General features: G+C 30.6%; 1 protein-coding gene across 1 annotated transcript in view; it reads left to right on the top strand.

The window, feature by feature from the left end:
• Positions 1-20,897, top strand: part of ABCB7 (ATP binding cassette subfamily B member 7) — a 64,464-nt gene that overhangs the window by 17,739 nt on the left and 25,828 nt on the right. Inside the window, exons 6-9 of the mRNA XM_085814124.1 lie at positions 7,228-7,309; positions 17,617-17,705; positions 19,941-20,028; positions 20,129-20,303. Coding sequence (XP_085670250.1) covers positions 7,228-7,309; positions 17,617-17,705; positions 19,941-20,028; positions 20,129-20,303 — 434 coding nt within the window. The remainder of the gene's footprint in view (positions 1-7,227; positions 7,310-17,616; positions 17,706-19,940; positions 20,029-20,128; positions 20,304-20,897) is intronic.

Here is a 20,897-nt window from a genome sequence, read left to right as displayed (position 1 = left end):
ATGGGGGTAGGGTTGTTTGGATGAGCTGTTTGACAGCAGTTTGCTTGAATTGGTTTTGTAAAAAAAAGTAATAAATAAATAAAATAAAGAGAGAGAAAAAAAGAAAGTGGAAAAAAAAAAAAAAAAAAAAAAAAAAAAAAAAAAAAAAAAAAGAGACAATTCAAGTCTATTTGCAGTCAGCCTTCTTCATCACATATCATTCAGTTACTATCAGTAAGTCTTGCTAATATGCTGTTCTTAAGTAATTAATTTTTCTCAGCCTGGTTTCTTAGCCAATATCTTCCCCAAGGAAAAGTGCTGAGCCGCACTGCAGAACCCGATGGGAGTTGAGTTCAGGACTGCACAGATGGCAAGATCCAAGGGTTCCATCAGCGTAATTAATTATTCTCAGATTATCATCATGAATAAGAAGCTGGATACCTGCAGATAACCCCTTAAAATTTATCAGACAATGGGAGATGAAGCATAAACACTAATTTTTCTGAAGAACAGCTGCAAAGAAATTTCAGCTAATTCTGCAGGGGAAAATGCAGGCTCCAGCCTGCTTGCACAGGTTGACTCCAGTTCCTTACTATTTTATTTTTACTCTTTGAAGTTTTAGCCAAATCTGAATTCTAATTTCATACACGCCTTGAAGAAATCTGGATTCCCACATCTGTCCAAATTCTACAGACTGAATGAAAAATTAAAATAATTATGCTTCACTAATCAGATGAAGTCTCTTTCCTTTTTCCATTTTCTCTCTCTCTCTCTCTTTTTTTTTTTTTTTTTAACAATTTTTAGTTCTTACAAAACCAATCCAAGCAAACTGCTGTCAAACGGCTCTCTAGACCACCCCTGCCCCCTGCAGCCATGAGTCACCAAACACCCATATGAACAAAAATTCAGCTCTTCTTATCTTCTGAAAACAAGGAGGTCGTAACACAGGAAGGAAAATTCAATCCTTCTATTTTAATTGCAGCATGAAAGGAACTCTCTTGATGCCCTGTTATTCTAAATGTTAATTTATCTATCCATTGTATCTTTCACAAAAGCGAAAGTAAAGCAAAGATGTCAGTAATTTTTCTTCCCACTCCTTTAACACCCTGTAGCTCTTTCTCTTGTCTGGTTAAACTAAAGCCAAGTGAGGAGTTGAATTGCTCTTTTTTCATTGTAATTTGAACTGCTCTTTTCTCATTGTAACTCCTATTCACAGCCTGTGCAGAAAATCAGTTTATGGAACCATGATCCAATAATTTAACCCCAGCTTCCATTCACATGTTCAGAAAATAATAATAATAATAATAATAATAATAATAATAATAACAACAATAACTCAGCCTGCACCATGTTGGCCTCAGTCAGAAATTGTAGTTGTGAGAAATAGCAATGCAAATAAATCCAAATAATTTTAGTTAAAAATGATATTTAATAACAATCAGTTTAAATTTATGATCCAAGAAAAAACCAGGTGTAATTACTAGTAATCAGCTATTTTAAAATATTTGACCACTGGTGGAGCTACAAATGGAACAGAAACAGATAATAACTGACAAAGTTAGTAAAACATAACACAAAAACAGTTCAATTTAGAGAATTTGATAAAGTTATAGTATTTAGTAAATCATGGTAATTATTAAGATTTAATAAATAAGGGTAAATTAGGAAAATTGTGGTTGAGAAATAAAACTCGAAAATACATTTACTAGATTAATCTCTAGTGATATTTGCAGTAAACTGGATTCCAGTGCATTCTGGTTGCAAAATATTATCTTATACAAGAATTGCAAAGTTTTTTGGGGTACTTTCATTTTATATGTACCCCCGTCAGTATCCCCTCAGTATTTCACTAAAATAGGCAGCCCATGATATTGGAAAAATATTTATATGGCTTCCTAGGTATGTGCATGTGTGCAGCAGATGAGCACTGATTTCCCCTTCAAATTTGATAGTCATAAGTGTTTGTGTTTGTGTAATGATTATATTTTTTTTCTCTCAAAGAATCATAATAGGACTGGGGAGTTTGTCAGCTAATGAAAAAGAAAGAATTGCATTTCTTTGGAAATAATAGCATTTTGCCTATCATTATATAATACAAAAATTCACATTCTATAAAGTTATACTTCATAAACAATTGACTTTTATAAATCAAAATTTGTGTACCATTGCAATTCTCTGATTTTTTTAAAGCATAAACAGATGGCTTTGTAAATGCAATACCTCTTTAAACAGAAGCCTTCCTACTAAAGGCTGGAAGTTTAGTGATATCACAAACTGTTGGCTATCTAGATGGAGTATAAAAGATATCTCTTTCTGTCAAACTACGGCCATGTTGATGAGGTCATCTAGATCAGCAGTTGTTAACCCTTAGAACTTCATGGACCACTACATATATAATTTTATATTTGGCGGATCACAAATATGAATTTAAAAAAAGGTAAGTACATTTATACAGTAATAATCAGCAAACTACACATATTTCATCCACATTGAAAAATTACGTGAAAAGTGCAAACTATCTTACCTTCTTGTACAGAAATTTCCATATCACTGAAAAGGAATTTCATAAAAAGCAAGAACAAATCTGCAAAAGCAAAGCAGTATCAATAAATTGATAGAGTTATGCCGCCAATTTATAATTATTGTAAACTTAATAATTACTGCTTACTCAGCAATGGCGCCATCGATCAACAGTCACAAAACAAAAACAGGAACTTCCAGTGATGCATTTATAAACAAGAATGCAAATGATTCTCATAAAAATCCATGAAGTTGCCTATTGACATGGACAAAAACTCTGTTAATAATGACTATAATAGCATATGTTTATAATTCAAAAGGAAAGAGAATTCCATTTCCCATTAATATAGATAACAGAAGCATATCCATAGATGCCAACTCTCACTTTCAAATGTTCCTAGATACACCTGCAAAAGTAGGTAAAAAGTTGCTAAATTCAGAAGGAATTTTGCTAAAAGTAGTAGCTAAAATTTAAAAAAAAAAAAAAAAAAGTATAATCCATATTCCATAATAGGTTTTCTTATTCATCATTTTTTAACCTGAATCTTTGTAAAAATATAAATAATGTTCCAATTTTTCTGTGGACCAGCAAAAAGTTATCATGGACCACCGGTTAGTGACCGCTGATCTAGATGGCATTAGCAAGTTAGGGGAATGTCGTCATTGGTCGGGAGATGATCTGTTAGTGAACCAAAGCATTGTTTTAGTAGATTGAATGTCTGAATGTTTAATGTAATCTTGATTTTATCTCAGTTTTCATCATGCCTTAAAAGTATTATGTGTGGTCATAGAGGAAATTATAAAGACGATTTTAAAATGTCAGGATACAGATTTTCTAAAAAATCTCTAAGTCCAAAAATGGTTAACATCATAGTGCATAAAAATTTTGCCACTTCAAAGTATTCTAGGAGCTGATTTTGAAATTTAAATTCATTAAGCTCATTTGCTTCTGTACTTAAAAAAGAATGGACATATTAATATTGCAGAATTACATTTCTTTAGTATAAATTATATTTAGGGTGTTTATAAATGAGTGGTTGGGTTTTAAAAGTTAATAATAAATCAATGTATTATTTTATATGGCCAAACCTTATGGCATAAGCAGTGGCAACTGTGGTGGATTTTGATGCATTAATCACAATTCTTAATATGTGAGCCCTTGGTCACACGACACACATCTACATGGTAATCACATTTTTCCCATACTCAATGTAGCATGTCCGCCATGATGGTTTGCAATGATCGCAAACTTCCTTAAGGGACACCGACATTGGCAGTACATAAACTGGATCTAGCAAACCCCAAAAGAAAATCACATGGTTTTAAATCTGGCAAATGAGTGGCCAAGGCAGAAGGTTGCTGCTGTTGCAGCACGTCCAATCCAGCATTGATGAAGAATGTGGTTAAGAGATTTTGCACATTCCTGTGAAAATGGGGCGAATCATCATCTAGCTGCAAAATGTAGTCATCAGAACTGGTGTTCAGCTTGGTTAACCACTGCTTTTCTAAACATGTCTTAAAATTAGTCATTGGTCAAAATTTTTTGTTCGAAGAAAAATTGACTGTGCACTTTCTTGCAAGTCACCACATGTAAAATATTCATGTTTGCAGAGTTACATTGATGCTGTATCTGTGTATGTGGTTTCTCGCTTCCTTAGGTACACGGATATTGTGTTTGTTCATCCTGCCAGTTACATAGAAGGTGGCTTCATTGCAAAAGATGAGTCTTTCCACAAAACTATCTTCCTCCATTTCCAAATTTTAATGTTAAATTTAAATGCTTTGAATAAATATAGCAAATAATATCCTGCAATTTAGCATTTAATTCTTTGAAGTGTAAGCATAACTCAGTGAAAAACGTAGATTTGGGAATCTGTTTGATATTCTTTACTAGATTTTTCAAATTTTTTTCTTCTCATATTAAAATTTAAACTTTGTTCAAATATTGAACAATTCCATTGTAAAATTTTACCATTAAAAATTATTCAAAACCATTTTATGTATGCCAACTTTTCATTAATAAATAATGAAGAATTTAAAAAATGCAGCAGTATGTGTTATAAAATTGTCAGTTTAGTTTTAATTTTTTTTATTTGCTTTGCCAATATAATTGTTATTTCATTGTTTTCAAAAAAAAAATTCTATAGATGTACAAAATTTTATAATTCTCTATTATATTTTTCGCTATGGCATTTTTAAGCGGTTGTTGTATAGTGGTTCTTGTAAACCCTTAAAATATGTAAAAATTCAGTATTCAAATAAACCAATGGACATTGCATTGTGTAATAACAATAACTAAAAAAAAAGAAAAAGAAAAAAACTGGTAATGACATTTAGCAATATTCCTGGTTAGTAAGAGTGTTTGGTAGCTGGAAACAAATAAAAACAACTCATTTCATTTAATCAAACTAAATTATTGTCTAATTGCATAATTTGAAACACATTACTAAAAGAAAACCTCCTGGCATGAAAACTATCACTTAACTAACACACAAAAAACTGTATTTTTCAACAATGACATACTTTAATTTTCTGAACTTCGTACAACTTTTTGCAAGCTATTTACAATGATAGAGCATATTGAACATCAATTTAAGGATTTAAGGAAACCTGATCTGATACATGATGAGAAATTTAGTGTTTTTAAATAATTGACAGGAAGTTCATGAAAAATTGTAGAACGTACTCTTCTGCAAGCTATGTTGATGAGGTATTTAAGCAATCTTATCCAGGTAAAAAGCCATCCATAGCTTCAGATGGGCATGCACCTGATGGACTGGAAATTCTTCTGCTGAAGAGGACCTCTACTCATCTGGTATGTTTTTAGAAGGCAGCTGCAATGGGCTCACAGTTCATGGGCCAATGACAAATCATAGGTGGGACATTGCTGAAGCTCAGACATAAAACCGAAATGATGGACGATGAAGCAGGAGGAAAAAAATGCCATCTTGGGAATCTGATCTTTTAGAAGACATCCCTTGAAGCCATGATCGACTGTGAGAGATCGGTATTATTAACAGGATAAACTCATTTGATAGTTGGTCAGTGCCACCATCATAATGTAATAGGGTTAAGTACACCCCTAGCTGCACCTAATACAATAAGTACGCTTCAGAGAAGCAAAGATTAGCTTCACAAATTAGTTGAAAATTTTCTCTCTTGAACATGTGCAATGCTTTTAAAAGGTGGAAGCTGCTACATTCCAGATAACTCCTGAAAGAGGTGAGAAATTTCAGCACTCATATAAAGAACCAAAAATACGAAAATTTGTATTTTTCCCGTCCTTCATTTCAACCTTTTTCATTTTTAACAACAACCATTAAAAAAAAAAAAAAAAAAATCTTACTATTTTTGCCCTGAAATCTCTTTTCAAGATAGACCAGAAGAGAGGCGTAAAATCCCATATAACACCTGCTAAGTAACTCTCCGTGTAACTTGAAAGGAGCATCAATGTTTGATTTCAGAAGCATGAAAAAATGATTGCCATTTCTAATGAAAATATAAACTTATTTGGAAATAATTTTTGAACTAATTGTCATACATTAACAAATATAAGTTTAGGAAAATTTTTCTATGTCCAGTATATAATTCAAACTGATAAATCAATAATTTGTATTTTTAAATTCAAGGAATATTGAAAAGTTACCTAAGAAGCATGTTTCTTTCAAAGGGCAAAACCTTCAAAGCTAAAACTAAAAGCTGAATATCTGACTTTTATTTTTGTAAACTAAAGGAAACTAATATTAAAGATACTGTTTAACAGAAGTAGGATTTATAATAAATAAGTAACTCAGCAGATAAGCTCTTAAAAATTAATTAAAATAAACAGTTACTGTTGAATATGTGTAGCTTAAATCTGGAATTTTATTACTTAATTTGACTAGACAACACTGTCATGAAACAAAAATTGTTTTGTTTATTTCAAATTTTTAATAAAACGTAAATATTGATAATAAACTTATTTTTTGCATACTTTTGGTACTTATGTATTATCCCATTGACTGTGGACGTTTGTGGTGATCCCGTCAAAGTTGTGCCAGTCGTTCCTGCGGGGATCTCAAGGAACTGATGCATCTTCATTTTTATGCTTTAGCCAATTTCTACTATTTTGTTAGGCCTTCTGATTTTACTAGAAATTCTGTTTAGAATGCTATGAATAAAACCTTCCTGCAAGTACTTGCTTTAGTCTATTACTATTTTGTCAGACATATTCAGCTAATCATATAGTATCCATATGCACACACTTTTTGTGATGGTAGCATCCTATAACTTTGAAAATAATCCATTGCTTGGGCTGTTGTGTAAAAGTCAGATATTAAATTTTAGACCTTTTTTTTTTCAAAATGCAAGGAATCAATGCAGCAGTAACAGTTAATTTATATCCTTGCTCATCAAAACAAAATATGGCTTATCAAGAATCAATCGAGGTTACATCAAACGAAATTACAGATGATGTGAGTGTGTTATTATATTACGCTATCCGTAATAGGTGCTGAATCGAGCTGCTTAGTTACAGTTTCATGGTTGATGAGATAATATGTAAGTATCATATGTTTTATCCCCAAAATCGAAAATATATATGAAATTTTATTATATCTATATATATATTTTATATTTCTCTGTGTTTTCTCTTTCTGCATAATGTATGAAGTTATATCTGTCCTTTTAATCTCAACTATGTTTTTGTTTCTTACTAAAATTTTATAGCTATTATTATTATTGTTGCAGGGGAATAAATTTTGTCCTATCTGCATTAGTTTTTAATGTGGTGCCAACAGCATTTGAAGTAGCTCTAGTTAGTAGCATTCTGGTAAGTATCCGTTGTAATATAAATAAAAAGTTTTTACATTCTTAATTCATTAGTTTATGAATGCTATTGGTAAAATACTAAATATTTATTTTATCTCATTTTAGCATATTTTTAAACTTTTACTACTTTCATGCGCTAAGATAACTAAATTGAAGCTCAAGGGCCTAAGATAACTAAATTGAAGTGTAAAATTAAAAAGAGGCAACTTTAGAGACATGTACAGCCTGAGTAAAAACTTTAAGGCCAGTAAATATTTTTGAGAAAATGTAAAATGAAATAAAAGGGATTCAAATAATATTAATTATTAAAGTTCATTGATAAGAAATAAATGCTATAAACATAATTTGTAAACACATAATTGTGAGAAACGTGGTTATTTACAAAGTTAGTATTTCTGCCTGAGTAAAAACTTTAAGGCCACCAGTCATTTTTTAAAAATAAATATAATATAATCGTGTAATTACCACTGCAACTACTAGCTTGTGACAACACTGCAATTTTCATATTTGTCGTACCTTTCTTCGAAGTATTGGTGATCTTTGTGAAGATGGCGAAAGGTAAGAAGTTAACTGATCGTGAAAGAGGAGAGATCGAAGCTTTGTCTTCAACAGGAATGAGTAGTTGTGCTATTGCGATAAAGATAGAAAGATCAAAGACTGTAGTCAACAATTTTTTTTTTTTTTTTTTTTTTTAATTTAAAGACACTTATGGTAAAAAGAATACTGGGGAAAGACCTAAAGCTTTGTCCTCTTGTGATGAAAGAAGAATTTGCCAACTTGTATCTACTGGAAAGTACTGAACCAGGAAACTGATTCCGACGACAGGTTTAAAATTTTGTCAAAAATGATTTATAACACAATTACAAGGTCTGGAAGGTTCACTTATACAGCAAAATTGACTAAGCCTCAGTTACTGCAGAGACACAAAATAGAGCGTTTGAACTTTGGTCAGAAAGTCATGACCTGTGACAACCAATGGATAGAAATTATTTTTTCTGACGAAAAAAAAATGGAATTTGGATGGACTAGATGGCTGGAATTTCTACTGGCATGATATAAGAAATGAAAAAGAAATATTCTCCAAGCGCCAATTAGGTAGAGGGTCTGTCATGACTTGGGGCTGTTTTGCTTACAATTGCATTCGTTTCAGGTAGAATGAATTCACAAGGATACCAAAATGTCCTAACAAATCATCTTTTGCCAAATGCTGAATGTCTTGCTGGAGAAAATTGGAAATATCAGCAAGACAATGCATCAATCCATTCGAGTAACAGCACAAAAAATTGGTTCCAAGTCAACAATGTTGAAACTGTGAAATGGCCAGCTAGATCACCTGACCTCAACCCAATCGAGAACTTTTGGGGTGACTTAGCAAGAAGAATTTATGCAAATGGGAGACATTTTACATCAACAACAGAGCTGAAATCTACTATTGAAGATGAATGGTATAAAACCGACCCAACCCTTTGTCAAAAACTCGTTTCATCCATGAAAACAAGAATATTTGAAGTAATTCGAAGAAATGGCTCCTACACAACCTTCTAAGAATTTTTAATTTTTTTCTTATATATTATTTTCTATGTTGGCCTTAAAGTTTTTACTCAGGCTCAAATATTCATCTGGGTATTCTGTAATATTTTCTAATAATAAAATATTTGCAAATTAATTTTTCTACTTTTTTTACTTTTATTTAAGCTTAATAATTATCAATCAAATGGCATGTTAATTCCTCAATTCTTAATTCTTAAATGTTTCCATTTTCTCAAAAAGTTTTACTGGCCTTAAAGTTTTTACTCAGGCTTTAATTTGAATAAGGTTTTATTGATTTGAACTTACATAGATCCCTCTTCTTCCTCTAGAAATTTTTTGTTCTCAAATTTGTTTTGTTCTTTAAGGCAAAGTGGCAAAATCATTAGTTCCTGAAAAAGAAGAACCAATGTCAAAATTCTTTCAAAACCATAAAATTTTATTTAAAATTAACTCTAATTTAAAATTCCTTTTTTTTTTTTGCCTAGTTTTAGATATGTTTCTTTTTGTATCTGATTTTGAAAGCAGTTAACCAATAAAATGAAAAATGTGATTTGAACCAACAATGGGCTAGCTGAGAGCTAAAAATTTCTTGTATTGAATGTTTTCCGCCAAAAAACATTCTTAATAAAGTTAGACAAAAGCATGAAAGCAGAACCTTTAGTGCAGGTAGTAATCACCACCTAATCTATGATTTCTGCCAATGCTTTAGTAGTTTTTAAAAGCCTTCGGCTCAGAAACTTCACAGGCCATGAGTCCAACAACAGATCAGTCCCATTTCGGACATCCTGTGCAGAATGGAAGATAGCACGAGGAAGATGTAGCTGCAAGTGTGAAAAAATGTAAAAGTCTGAAGAAGTGATGTCAGGGCTATATAGTGGGTCTGGCAAGAGATCCCATTCGAGTTCATACAAAGCCCAGCCGGTGAATGCAGACACAGTGTTCTTGCATTTTCTTGATTGGATGGAACATTACCTGTTTGGGTTGGAACTCAGTTCGACATTTTTTCTTGATAGCAGCATCAACATGGACTAGTATCTTGCTATACACCGTACTGTTGAGGGTTTTCCCTTTTTCCAGATACTTTTTGTGGATAATACCACAGCAGCCTCCTCCCCCTCCCAGATACAAAGCAGGATCTTTTTGTTAGTCAAATTGCATTTTGCGATGCTGCCAATGTACTCACTGGGTGCAGACCAACCCCCTTTTTGGCCTGTGTTGTTGAAGTAAATCCACTTTTCATCACATGTGACAATCCAGTCCAGAATTTTGTCTTTATGTGAAATTGATATTTGAGCAGATTAGAACAGCAGATTAGGCTTGAACACATCTGTCCTTACCTGCTTCAGCCAGCGACTGGACTTCAGTGTTATGTTTATTCAATACATAACCCGACTAATGGATATGGCACTAATGTATAACTCGTTAGCAAGCTCTTGAGTGGTTGCATACTGATCTTCTTCCACAAGTTCTCACAGACAGGCCTCATCAACGTCAGTATGCTGGTCAGAGTGCTCTATTTCATGAATGTCATAGTCCTTGTTTTTTTAACTTTCGGTACCAAATCTTCACAGTGTCATATAATATAAGATAGTACTGATAGCTGTACACATGATTTAGTGCATTCCATATTTGACTTTTTGCAACAGAATTGGAAGTAATTGATTGTTCTAATTTGGTAGCTTCATAGTTTCATTTCAGACACCTTGTACTTAATGATTATGATATTTTTTTTATAAATTTCATATCATAGTGTTCTAAAGCAGATCTCTTTCTTTCAAATGCCAAAAATCATTTGACAAAATATGATTAAACACACTAATGGAACTGTTTGCGCAGATGATATTCATGGTGACCAGAAACTTTCATTAAAATCCCATACATAGTACTCAAACTGTAAATATAGGGTGGTGCATAATTAATATTAATGTTCTGCTTTAAATAATGAATAATACTTTTTCTTTCAATATTTTAATTGCATCAAAATAATAGAATTCTTATTTTCAAAGTAAAATTGAACTATTTTTGCCCTTTGCTTTGGTGGTGAACTTTTCTATCGTAAAATGTTTAAACGTTGGCTATACAGTCCAAAAAAGAATGGAAAAGTACAATTGAAGAAAAAACATTATTTTCTGTTTAAATCATTATGCTGATTATATATCATCTTATTGCTTCCAATGAAATTTATTGAAAAAGTAAATCAGCTATTTGTATTATGTAAAAGTATTTTTTGGAAATATTTCGAAAACTTTCAAATACCTTTGGCCTTTATATTTTTTTGTTTAAGATTAAATATTTGGTCATGAATGAATAATTATGCAGTTTTAGTGGAATCCATATTTTTAACTTTAAGCTACTACATGAACATTCCACAGCTTCCAGTATTTATTGATTTGTAAGTTGCCTATCTGTTACATCATATCACCCTTCCTTGTTCTTGATTTCATTAGAATGTAAATTTTCTTTATGATAAATTTATTTATCTTAGTGCTAGACATGGTACTGTGGTATTGTATTATTTATATGATTTAAAGTAATGCCTGTCATGAACAAAATCTTAATATATTTGTTTGTTATAATAGAACAACATCACATGTGAAAGATTTCTGTGAAAGTACCTGAAGAAGGCTTAAATGCAAATTAATTTTAAGATTCTTTTAATAGTTCTATAGCCTAAAATCCTCACAGTCTAGCCCCCCCCAATCCTAAATGATACTGATAATTACTCCTTTATACTGAAGTTCAGAAGATTGGAGAGCAGTGCTGAAATTTTTTTGTGTCTTGCAATTGCTGCAGAACATTTGCACAACTTCTTTCTCAAGGGATTTAATTCTGTGATAATTATAACTTTTGGAAATGAAATTAAAATGTTTCTCAATGAATGCAAACTCATTGCAAACAGGTATACAATCTATTAGATGGTATTTAATAGCAAGTAATATTATTTTGCTAGAGCAGTGTTAAAGTTATTTAGTAGTGCTCTTTGTAGAAGTCTGTAGTAACATGATTTTACTTTTTCAAATTGAATAGTTTTTATATTTAGTCTGCAAAATATGAAATATTATTACAGGTTAATACTAATTTTTAATTTTTCTGATTATAATTATATCTGATTATTATTCAGTTAAATATTCTTTCTGAACTCCTCTCTCAAAAAAAATTTTTCTGTAAATTCAGCTGCATGTATTGCATGATTTTTTATGTTTGGTTTATAATGCTGTTAATATTGTTTTATCAAAAATTGAATTCATCTTTAAAAAGTATGATACAAATCTTGGCTGTTTTAAATTTCATGAATTTAAAATTATTTTTATTAATTTTAAGTTTTATTTATTATTTGTAATTTGTGTGGATTTGAGTATTCATATAGTTTATATTAAAATGCTTATTGTGCCTTCACAAAAAGCTATTTTCTTTGTCTTTTTAATTAAACTAAGGATCATCTTTTCAGGTAAGTATCTTTGCCTGACTTTTGATAATATGCTTTTTATGAATAAGGTCTTGTAAACATGCAAATTTAAGCGAAGGATGAGAACAAATGTTATTTTACATCTAAACTTGTCTGATTTTTTACCAAAGTTGTTTTATTTTTATGATTTCTAGGTATTTGTAAAAAATGTTGCATTTTTGTATCTGTTATTAAAATTTTTGTGTTGCTGCTAGACTGATATATAATTATTTGTATCTATTGTTTAAGTTTTTCTTTTTTTAAACATATAATAGCTTTAATCTGATGAATATATTTTTAAAAATATTTTTGATAACTGATATAATGCAAATATCGTAACAAAAATTTATACCAGGAAAAATACCTTTCATATCCAGAGAATTATTTGGGTTTGAATTAAAAGCTTCATTATGTACATAAAAATTACCTGTGCTAAAAATCTAGCTAAATAAAAGAATGAGAAATAATATTATTAAACACTGTAAGTCAATCAAATATATTCTTGTTAAATTTGTCTTTCATTGTTTCTCGAATAAGGTGCTTAAAAAAATGACATACTTTTTATTCAGAAATTGAAAATACCAAGTTAAATCAGATATTACATTCTTTGTTGAATCAGACATCATAAAATTATCAAAAATTTTCACAAGGATATGTTTATAAAAGATTCTCCAGGAGAATGCTGGGTAGTACTTTAACACATTTGGAAAAATATAAAAACCTTCATGCAGCAGTCCGATTTCCTAGGAACTTAACCCCAGTCGAATATATTAATTATTTAGTGCTTGATTGTAATAATTGTATGATATATTTAAATTAAATTAAAAGCCATTGATGCATTATCATTTCAGTGTAAAGCAAAAATATACATCTTGGTGTTCACTGTAGACAAAAAACAAATCTGAAAGATTTTTACATTATGCCCAAACGGGCGTTTTTTAACATTCTATGTGTTACCTTTATTTATTAAATATCATGTTCATTGCACTTAAACTATAAAATTCAATTCAACAGCAATATTGCAAAATAATTTTTAAATGAGCATAACTTTAGAATTTCCGATACAGAGTCTCGCATGCTGGAGATAAAAATGTTTTCTTTTTCCATACAGTGTTGCCATTCCTCGCTTTGAAATTGCTGAGTTTGTTAATAAAAAATTCTGTAATGTTCTGACAAAATATGAAACAGATAATAAAATAAATTCCAAATTAGGGCTTCCAGATGCCCATAATTTGTGGAGGATTACTTTATTCAAAATTTGATGGCTCTAGGTTTATTGTTTTATCGCAGTGCGAGAAACATACATACATTTATGCAGATTCTTCATTATTTAATTTCTTTAAATGTAATACAGGGCTGTAATATTTGGTGGCAAAAGTTTGAAAAGTGAATCAACACAAAATGCCAAAACAAAATCATAGCTCTTCTGGGCTAACGCCGTTTGAGCTAAAAATGTAAGGTGAATAAATATCAAGCTGCCATGCATAAAATTTGTTTACTCTTCTGTAATGTTTTGCATGTATGTATAAATTATAACACCACAGAAAATTAAAGTTTGTGCATCAGCTTTGCCTTTACACTTTGTCTTCCATGCGTTTGACATAATTAATTGTACGTATCTGCTATGAATTATAATGACTTTCTATTTGCCCATGCTAATAACCAGAAAACATAGAGAATCTGCAGAAGGTCCTGTGTAAAACAAAGTAAAAAATTTTCAGAGATTTTAAAACACTGACTTACTGTATATTGTTTCAAAGCAAGATTTAATTAAAATAATAATTAATTAATTTTTCTAGTTTTTCTTTTATAATTTCTTTTCTTCTTTTGTGAGCCATGTGCACTGTGACTCATCATTGCTAATTCATTTTCATCTACATTTTAATCTTCTTGTAGTTCAGTTTATTACTGTTAATCCAAAATACCTTGGCTGGGTAAAATCTTCCATTTTTCTTGTCTTATTGTATCAAGATGTTGTTTCAATAAGACCTGATTTCATTACCTTTTGATTGTCAGAAACTTTCTTTATTACAGTAACTTCAAAATATTTCCCTTATTTTACACATCATGAGTTAGTTTTTTTTAGATTAGAATTAACTTTCAGTTTTTAAGTTTCTTCTGTATTTTATCATTGACATTCATCATATCACAAGTTAGGTCTTTCTTACAATTCTTTTAAGTTCCCCCCTTCCCTCTAAGTATCAGTTTCAGGATGTTATCTCAGGTGTTTTGGATAATGTGTAGATAATAATGTATACACTTGTATAATCCAGACATGGATAATGAAAAGGGTACTTAAATATTAATGCAAACACTTTGGCGCAGTATGGTGATTTTTTACAGATGAAAAGTTAAAAGTTACTTATTGAGTGCAAGTTGGCAATTTTCTCAAAGGTTCCCAAACTATCAGTATTTATCGGAAGTCAGCAAACATTATCAGCATATTAAATGAAAATTACATAACTAATTAAAAATGGTACAATTCCGTTTTGGAGACCATAAAAAAAACTGCAGCGAAAATGTATGCACAAAAGTGCCAGATTCAGCAAATGTGCCCATCTAACAGCACACTAAATCTAGCAAGTGCGCTGATTTCAAATTGCATAAGTTTAGATAGTTCTATATTTGTAACTCGCCACTGAAATATTAGTTGAATTTTTTAATTCTTTTTCATAACACTGGATTTAACAATTTGGGAATTGCCCAGTGACAAAAAGTCTGCAATAGAATTTTTTCAAAGAAAAGGCATCATTCATGATAGAAACTTATGTTTGAACAACCACGAGATGAAAATATGCTTTAGCAATAATTCAGTAGCAAAATCGCAGTGTAGGAAAGAAACCTGTAATGAGAAGAAAGGATTAAGAAGAACTGGTTTGGAGAATCGAAAATCCCCTTCCTTACAGCGATTAGGTTTTTGTTGTCAGGAAATTGCATCTATTGAATTTTATGAACTCCAGCTGAAGATGAACCACAATACAGTTGTAGACTGGAACAGTTACATGCATGAGGTGTGTGCTGCAGCTTTAATTGCTCGGGCTAAGTTGAAAATGGGTGGATGTGGCAAAATTATTGAAGTAGATGAAAGCCTTTTCAGTAAAAGAAAGAATAACGTTGGACGTGTTCTTCTGCTACAGTGGGTTTTCAGCAGAATATGCAGAGAATCGAATCAGTGTTTCTTAGTCGCTGTTGCAGATCGATCAGCGAAAACCTTATTGAACATCATAAAGGAAAATATCGCAGAAGGAGGCATTATTTATACTGACTGGTGTAAATCATACAAGTCGGATGAACTGCAAGATGCTGGTTTTGAACACTTTACTGTCAATGACAATTACAATTTTGTGGACCCCAAAAGTGGGTGTGACACACAAACAGTAGAGCAGCTATGGGGCAGAGCTAAATGGCGTAATAAAGGCCATTGGGGCACTGCTCAACAGCATTTCAATTCTTATTTGTCCGAGTTTATGTACAGACGTTTGCACAAAAAACTAATATTTTCTCTGCTATGCTGGAAGACATAAAGACTTTTATGCCTCCCGTTTAATTTCAGGTATATTTAGCCTTTTTTTATATAAATTAAATTGATAAAAAATTGTATTATATGAAATTAACCTTTCATCTAAATTGAAATAATAATCTGAAATAGTTATTTACTATTATGCTTCCATTTAGTTATGTTTAGTCTTTTTTCATATAAATTAATTATATGATATGAAATTAACTTTTCATCTAAATTAAAACAATCTGAATTAGTTATTTACTATTATTATAGTTATAGCTGTGTTTAGGTTTTTTTATGTATAAATTATAATAATAAAAAAATGTATTACATGAAATTAACTTTTCATCTAAATTATACAATAATCTTAAATATTTACTAATGTGCTTCCTTTCTTGTGTTATTGTTGCCGTAATTATTTTGACAGCATTGGTATTAACAGTAGTTTGGCAATTTTTTACGATCCTCAAAACAGAATGCACCAAAAAATTTAGCACTTACATTCTTCTTCAAATCTTTCTGTGCTTTATTTTTTTTTTAATATTCTTCTCCCAAATTAAACAATGATCTGTTTATGTTCAAAAAAAAAAAAAAAAATAATATCAGAGAATTATAAAGATTCAACTTCATGTAGTCCTCAGCAGCAGTGACTATTAAGGAAATGGAATTCCCTTTTTGTTTCCTTCAGAAAATTTGTAGCAGAATTCTGTATTCTTGCAGAAATTTTAGATCAGTTTCTTCCATTGCTTGCAAATTCCACTAGTTCATATTTTAAAGAAAATATATATATATATATATATATATATATCGCAATTTGTTTATAAAAATCGTTGAAATTTGGAATACAACAAAAAAGAACATATTGCGACATCGCTGGACTGAAGGATTGTTTTGAACAGTGTTGCTAGAAGAATGGTTATGTGCATGGTTGCCGAGTTTGACACATTCTGATTGTGACTTGTACTTTTTAATTACATTTATATTTTCATGAAAAGATTCATTTCATTCAAAATTCATTTTTCAGTTTGACACATTCTGATTGCGACTTGTACTTTTTAATTACATTTATATTTTCATGAAAAGATTCATTTCATTCAAAATTCATTTTCATGTCAGGAAAAGATTGGGCAAATGTGATTTCTCATGAAAACAAAATAATTCTCAGCTTATCAGTATCAGACAGTTGATTGTAGCATATTTAGAAAGCCAAATTTTTACATATTATTTACAGTTTTATTTGCCATGAAATATTCAGTGCACAAAAATATGCAAGAATTCCTGACTATTAGGCGTATTGTGTAATTTTTGATAGTTTGTCTTAGCCTACCAGTGACCGAATGATTAAAGCTGCAAAACAATGTAATTTATCATAGGTCTTATTCCTGATAACAGCACAAGCATGACTGCTTTTTACTGAGTGAAATGTGAATATGAATTAACATTCTTTAGAATTTTCTACAGAGGTATAGTTAATTTCTAGCCAGTAACGTGTGGGCTTTAGCATAAAAATCCAATGAACCTTTAGAAGTTGAGCAGATTTTAAGTTTAGAGATTGGCATTAGTTTTAAAGAAAGGTTGTACTTATTTCTTTTAAAATTAGTATCAGCTTGAGGTTAAATTCTGCTCAATTTCAAAGATGTATTTTTGTTATATTTTTCAATCCACCAATCAAACAGTTTATGTGATGCATTAAATTTGTTAATATGATGAATATGCTCAGAATATTTTTTCTCTCTTTTAAAACTTTACTTTTGTCTAAACATTTTATGTATAAATGCAGACTATCAGTATTATTTATTATACATATATAAAATATATATATTGTTTATAGTACTATAAATGTGGTGGAAAATTTGCACTAGTAACTCTTGGATGTATTGGAACTTATGCAGCTTATACTTTGGCAGTTACACAGTGGAGGTAATTTTTCCTTTTTTTTTCCCCTTCATTTTAACTACAGTATTTCCACATTGCAATGGAGAAATCAGGACTGTAGTTAAATTCACATAATGAGATTTTCTGTATTATACTCGTATTAAAAAATAAAGGATTTACCCATTTAAAAAATCCAACATTGCCACTTTAATCCATTGCTCGTCATAATCGCCAGTTAGGGAATTTTCACAAGCACCTAACTGGTAAGCTCATATTTGTTTGCAGTTAGTATATTACAGTATGAAATGTTTGCTTGAATTTAATTTCATTTTGTTCATTTTATGTATCATTAGGCAACTTTGAAATAAACTTAGGTGAATTAGGTAACTTACTGATTAGTTACCGACTTCTGTATTTTTTGCCGTTTTTGTTTAATCTATTTTGTATCTTATGTTTCAAAGAATCTAAAGGAAAGATCTTGTATTAGATTATTATGTTAAAGAATAAGAAAAATTGTATGAGATTTATTGTGTTGAAGTTATAATGGAGTTGTTATTAAAACCAAACATATGCCAAGCATTTAAATGTTCTTTTCTCAGTGTAACAATTTTAATGATTTGTGATGCTGATATTTTGTAAGTGTTCAGCAGAAGCAAACTTGTGGGTAACTTGAAAAGTTTCATAACTAAAATTTCATGAAATATAGATCCTTTAAGTAAAGGAGTTTTAGAGTGAGTAAATAAAAATGATTATGATATGTGATATAATGTCTAAAACAAGGCTCGTAGTGTCCATGAAAAGGCTCATATAGTCCTTGAAAATTTTTAAAGACTTCTTTGATTTTTTAAAAATGACTTTTTCCTTAAAAGTCCTTAGTTTTGGCCAAACTTAACAAATGGCCTTAATTTTACTCATCTGATATCTATTCCTTTGTTTTCAAAAGTGGGAATTAACATTTTAAATTTATTGAAACCATGAGGCTCATAATGGAGCGAACGTAGACTGATGTTGTAAATAACAAGAGACAATCAACTAACCGGAATGAAGGTTTCAGGAGGCCTGTTTGGTTGCTCACCCAACCTTTCAAAATAGATATTATCAAGAAGAATACTGTCTATGTTGGAAAAAGTTTTTGAACTTTGTCCTTGCCTTACAACAAATGCAACTACAAATGCTAGCAGTGCATTGAAGAAAGTGTTTTCGTGTGTTCCAAATACATATTTTTCACATTAGGTGAAGTGCGTTTTTATTTGTCTATGTTTTTTCACTGGGCAAACACTGCATTTTTTTCCCCTTTTCTTCTTTCTTTCTTTTTTCCTGGTAAAACAATTTATGTAATTCTCACTCTCGTTTTCAGAATCTATATCACTGTCTGAATCAGCATCATGTGAACTAAAAACTCATGATCACTTCCATCATCATTTTCTTCAATACATTCTTTGCCACTTCGCCAGTTGATACATCTAATAACTTTTGCAAAATTTGTTCATTGTATGATAAATTATGCGACATGTTTGCCGCTTTCTATACTATCACAAATCAATTATGTAATAGTAACACGAGTAGGTGCAGGGGGTCTAAAAGACACGATGCGATTAAAATCAAGACTCTAAATCAAAGTCCCAGTGAAGAAACTTCGGAAACATAAAGTGGCCGACTTAAGACACGACTACACTGGACTTCAACAACTTGTGTGAAATAGGCATGTTTTGAGAAAGGTTTGTTTAATCGTGGGGGTCCATTGGACCCAGTGCACATGCTCATGAGTTAATGTGCTGCTTTGTTCTTCTATTAATGCACTTCTTACTGTTACTACAATAAAAGTCTTTTTGTCATAGCATACGTTGACATGAACTTGATGCTGTGCACGTGTTGCTCTTTTTGCTTCATATACTGTTTATGATATTTTTGGCTCCTTGAAACTTTTTACATTTAGAAAAATTTATCTTATTTAGTTAGTGGCATGAATTTCAATTCACTTCTTCCTAATGCTTTTAGAATTCTAATATGTTAGTTTTTCACCTTTTGATTACTATTTTTCTCTACTCATGTTTACTTTAGTTATTCCATTGTTTCAATATAAATATGGTTGTTGCTTCTCCCATTCTGCATTTTTTTCTTCAATTTTAAAAAAAAAATTTTTTACTATAGCAACTTATTGTTTTATTATAGTAATTTAATATGGTTATTTTAACTTAAAAAAGATAAAAGAATGATATTTTTCAAAAGAAATAAAGTGATCTGAAAATTTTGTTTTTTCATTTTTTATAATATTTGTAGAACACATTTTCGTGTGGAAATGAACAGAGCAGAAAATGAGGCTGGCAATAAAGCTATAGATTCTCTTATAAATTATGAAACTGTAAAAGTAAGTTGCATTATTCATAGCATGTCAGTAATTGCAATTTTTGTTCTTAGAAACTAGCATTCTCATTATTTTGTGTAAAAATCTGTTTTCTTTTTTTTAGTATTTTAACAATGAAGCTTATGAAGCTGAGCAGTATGATAAAGCTCTGGCTAAATTTGAAGATGCCTCTTTAAAAACAACAACCAGTCTTGCATTGCTCAACTTTGGTCAGAATGCTATATTTAGTATTGCTTTGACTGCAATTATGGTTATGGCAAGTGAAGGAATAGTCAATGGTATTTTCAAAGTTATTTAATTTTTTGCACAATTTATGTATAACTCGTCCTTATACAACAGAATCCTGATTATCCAAACTATATTGTAGCACAGCAATTTTGGGTTAAACTTTTTTCGTGATTGCTATTTGCAGCAATAAAATATCGAAACAAGTGTCTATAACATTATTAAGCAAAAATGTGTATAGTTGGTACAAATGTTATCTATACTATATCGTGCTCAAGGCCCATGAAAACAGCAGGCATAATCTTCTGCTCCTTTTCTCAATAGAATTTGTGAACTTTCTCTTATTGAATCAAACATATGAGATAGGCCACAACACAGCATTTTATAAAGCATATACATATCTATATTATTTAAAATATTCAGTATTAATTTAGCTCTGTTTTGACCCTAGATTAAAGCACAGCATCCACTGTCTATGTATCTTAGATCAGGTAAAGGAATGGAAATGGTTTATCTCAGTATACAAATTTTTTAACAATAATAAAGAAACAACAATAATGCTATTTTTTGGTACATTTTATAAATTCAGTTCCAAAATTTGCTTTCAAACGCCTTTTTTTTTTCCATTCAATTCACATAAAGGAAAA

Source organism: Stegodyphus dumicola, chromosome 3, assembly GCF_044657685.1.
Source record: "Stegodyphus dumicola isolate Sdum_Otavi_A_Nest chromosome 3, ASM4465768v1".
Classification (NCBI taxonomy): Eukaryota; Metazoa; Arthropoda; class Arachnida; order Araneae; family Eresidae; genus Stegodyphus; species Stegodyphus dumicola.
This window is presented reverse-complemented; position numbering and strand designations above follow the sequence as displayed.